Genomic DNA, 4,009 nt, shown 5'->3' with positions numbered 1-4,009 from the left:
TTAAATTGTGATTTGGGTGAAAATTTACAGAGCAAATTCGCTTTCCATACAGCAGTTCACATATACTTTGTCTCATGACATTGACTACAATTTACCACATTGCAACAGCTCCCCTCCCACTTCCTCCCCATAGTTACCTCTTCCCTGTGTCTTTCCTTCATGCACTCCTGCCCCCTGAGCTGTCTCTCTGTGTATACACAGCCCTTCTATTCTCCCATGATTGTTCTCTCCGAGGAGTGTATCTATCTAGTGTAAATGTTCTGCTCATATGCCTCTCTTGTTTGGCTGGAAGCCACAGGAGTGGGTTCAGTTCCAGACCTGAAGGGCAGCTAGGGGCCATCGTCTCAGGGGTTTCATCAGGCTCTGTCAGACCAGCAAACCTGGTCCCTTTTTCTTCCAAATGATTTTGAGTTTTGTTCTACTTTGTTCTCCCACTCTATCCAGGATCTCCTACATAGATTAAAAGGATGAATTTTATGTTATGTGAAATATATCTCAATAAAACTATTATTAAAAAATAATAAAAATGTGACCTAGGGAAAGTATTTTTGCACATTTTTATTTTTCGTTTTTTTCTCACCTTTAATGATATTCTTTGAAGATATATATGGAGATAAAAGATATCATTTTAACTTTATGTTTTCATAGTTCTATTGCTAGAATTCAATTCCGTCTTCCTGATGGGTCTTCCTTTACAAATCAGTTCTCTTCTGATGCTCCTCTGGAGGAAGCAAGACAGTTTGCTGCCCAGGTAAATTTTTGTCTTGAGTTATAGTAAAGATACATGTATAGGTTATTAAGATGTCGGAGGGGATGATTTTAAAACAGAACTTGAAGAATGTGAATAAATCATGACTTATCTACAGGAGAGGAGCATGAGACGCTTTGGAGGTTATTGTGTCACTTCCATCATGTATTAGTGCCATAGGGGCACAGCTTGTTGGGTAGAAAAGGAAATTTGCTGATACTGTACAACAGGCTCTGGAAACTTCTCACTGATTAATTCTCTCAACTGTAGAAGTGAAAGCAAGTGGTTTTCCAAAGGTCTAACCTGAAGAAGTTTTCCCACTCCTCCCTCAAAAACCAAACCCATTACTATCAAGTCGATTTCAGCACATAGTAGCCCTGAAGGACAGAGTTAGAACTGCACCATAAGGTTTCCAAGGCTGTAATCTTTACAGAAGCAGATTGCCATATTTTTCTCCTGAGGAATGGCTGGTAGGTTCAAACCTCAGACCTTTTGTTTAACAGCCAAGCTCTTAACTAACCATTGCACCACCAGGGCTCCTTCCACTGATTCCTAAAAGGATGCCATTCTTCTTGGTCCTTTCATTTCATTTTCTGTAGATTGCTTATACTGTTTTGAGGCTGGACATTTTCTCACCTGTTGTCTGATCATTAATTTTTATTTGACAAGTTTTTCCTTCAGAAATTTACTCCTGAAAGGTGCCCTTACTCAAAATCTGAATGGAATGTGAAATTATGTATCTTAGAAAATAAAAGAATACTCTCAATTAGTTTTTATTATTGGATTGATTCCTTATTGAAAATGGATTTTGGGTATCAGGTATCCTTTATACTGTAGGGTCACGGTATGTTTGAATATTTTTCGTGTGTGTGTAAATATATGTAACTTCAAGGTTCAAATTAAGGCATGGGATGCTGGGTTCAGATCTTTCCCCCAGACCACTTCTTCCTGTTTGGTCTGCTACCTCACTTGTGGTTCACAAGAGAAGATGCCTGAAAAGCTATCAGCCTTTATGCAGATGAGCTAGGATGGACAGAGTAAATGCTTTAAGACCCCTTTTCCCTAAGCTCAATAGTAGCTTCTTTCATTCTTTTTTTGATCTTGGGTTCCCACCTGGGGCCTTCCAAGAAGGGTACCTCTGTCCTATGTCTTAGTACTTCTCCCACAAGTAAGTGAAGAGGGAACCACACAAGGGAGAGGAAATCTTTGGTTGCATTACTGCGATTTAAACTTCATCTTCGAATATACAGAATGGCCTAATTCTGTTTATTTTGGGGTGTCTTTATGTTAGAGAACCTCTAAAAACTAAACTTGCTGCCATCAAGTTGATTCTGACTTACAGTGACCCCCAACTCTTGGGTTTCCGAGGCTGTAAATCTTTAGGGAAGTAGATTTACCCCATCTTCTTCTGTGGAACACCTGGTGGGTTTGAACTGCTGACCTGGTTAGCAGCTAAATACCTTATCCACTATGCCACCAGAGTGAGAACAGTGAGGGGTATGTATGTGAACAGCAGTAAAAATCACAAGAAACAAGTGTTAGTGAGCTTCTTTCTTTGGAATCTTTTAGGGAAAGGGTGAACAGTTGTTTTTTAAGATTTTAAAATATCAGTAGCTCAAAATTGTGAAGGTGATGGTAATGCGTCTAGTGTAGGTTCCTGGAACTGAGATTATGTGTGTGGGGTAGGTTCACTGTGGACCATTTATGCCTTGAGACAAGGAGGCTAAAACTCCTGAAGTTACAAATATGAGGAAAATAGTGGTCTCTTGTCGATTTTTAATAAAGAGCATCTAAATGTTTACCAAAAGAGTGAAAACCTGAATGACTGAACTGCTCCTGTACTCTAAAGGTACACATAAATTGCTCATATTTTCAGTTTATTTATTCAGCTTTAAGAACTGTATTCTTGTTATTTTTACTTTGTGTTAATTTTGAGTTATGTAAGCTTTTAGAAAAATTCTTGAATTGATAGCTTTTCAGCTACATTTGAGTTTACATTTCTATGAGCTTTTTAAATTAAGGCAATTTTAATTAATGCAGTCATTTTTGATGCATGTGAGTAATTAAGCATCTTCTTTTAAGAAGACATCATTGTAAAGTTTTAAAAATTTTTGTTATGTTACAGACTGTTGGCAACACATATGGTAATTTTTCATTAGCAACCATGTTTCCCAGGAGGGAATTTACCAAAGAAGATTACAAAAAGAAATTATTGGATTTGGAACTTGCCCCAAGTGCTTCAGTGGTACTGTTGCCAGTATGTATATACATACATATTTTTTCTCTAGTCCTGTGTGTTCTACTCTTAGTTCTTGTAATCAGTGAAAGGGAAAAACAAAGGTATATGATACATAATTACAATCCACGTTATCTAAAAATGTTAGATAAATCTGTTTTCTAATATACTGTGCTTTATATATTTGTTGTTAATAATTGTTTGTGAGGCATTGGATAAATAGTTTAACTTTCAACTTACTATTTTCCTTACATATATTTTCATATATACTCATTGTTCACTTAGTGACATGGTTAGATTCCAAACATTAGGTTATTAAGCGAAATTGGTTTTATATGACAGTCAGGAACTATGCCTTGTCTTCGGCACCAGTGCCCCCCCCCCAAGTTGCTTACTGCCCATTCGGCCCCCCGGTACATCTTGGGAGATATGTGGTGCTTTCGCCCCCCTACCCCAACACTGAGAAGCATTGGGTGGGGGGAGGTTGGGGTAGTGGTTGGGTATTGCCTGCTGGCCCTGCAGATATCTGTGACTACATTTCTGCCTCCCCTGCCATCTTTGGCACCTTTGGTCGCTCTCCCAGCCACCCCCTGCCTGCCTACGACCTTGAGTTCTGCCATCATTCTGTGCCCTCCATGGATGGACTAAGACACTGTGGACAAATGGGAGAAGGTGTCCTACAGTCTATCAGCTGCTGTCCCTTGTATGGCCCAGGTGTTGCTGGGGCCTTCAGTATATCATTTAGAGCGGCCTGGGCTGAGCCACAGCTCTACTGGGAGCTGGACCATTGGAGGCACCACTTTAGAATTTTTTCAAAGTTGTAAATCTGAAATGTTAGATACCGAGATAGTTGATAAGTGAGGAGTAGGTGTACAGAAAATGAACAGTACAAAAAGAAAATTAGAAATGCATAGTATCTCTAATAATCTAAGACTTAATAATATCTTTTATTTATATAGGGCTATACTGTTACCAAGTTTTTTGTTTTTAGGTGGTTTTTCGGTTTTTTTTTTTTTTTTTTTTTT

At 38.6% G+C, this 4,009-nt stretch overlaps 1 protein-coding gene across 1 annotated transcript in view; it reads left to right on the top strand.

The window, feature by feature from the left end:
- Positions 1-4,009, top strand: part of UBXN4 (UBX domain protein 4) — a 75,890-nt gene that overhangs the window by 64,873 nt on the left and 7,008 nt on the right. The window contains exons 10-11 of the mRNA XM_007952501.2: positions 649-751; positions 2,874-3,005. Of these exons, the coding sequence (XP_007950692.1) occupies positions 649-751; positions 2,874-3,005 (235 nt within the window). The remainder of the gene's footprint in view (positions 1-648; positions 752-2,873; positions 3,006-4,009) is intronic.

This window comes from Orycteropus afer, unplaced genomic scaffold (assembly GCF_000298275.1).
Source record: "Orycteropus afer afer isolate SDZICR_OR568_19922 unplaced genomic scaffold, OryAfe1.0 scaffold00342, whole genome shotgun sequence".
NCBI lineage: Eukaryota > Metazoa > Chordata > Mammalia > Tubulidentata > Orycteropodidae > Orycteropus > Orycteropus afer.
Note: the sequence above shows the minus strand (reverse complement) of the source record. Positions and strands in the feature narration are given on the sequence as shown.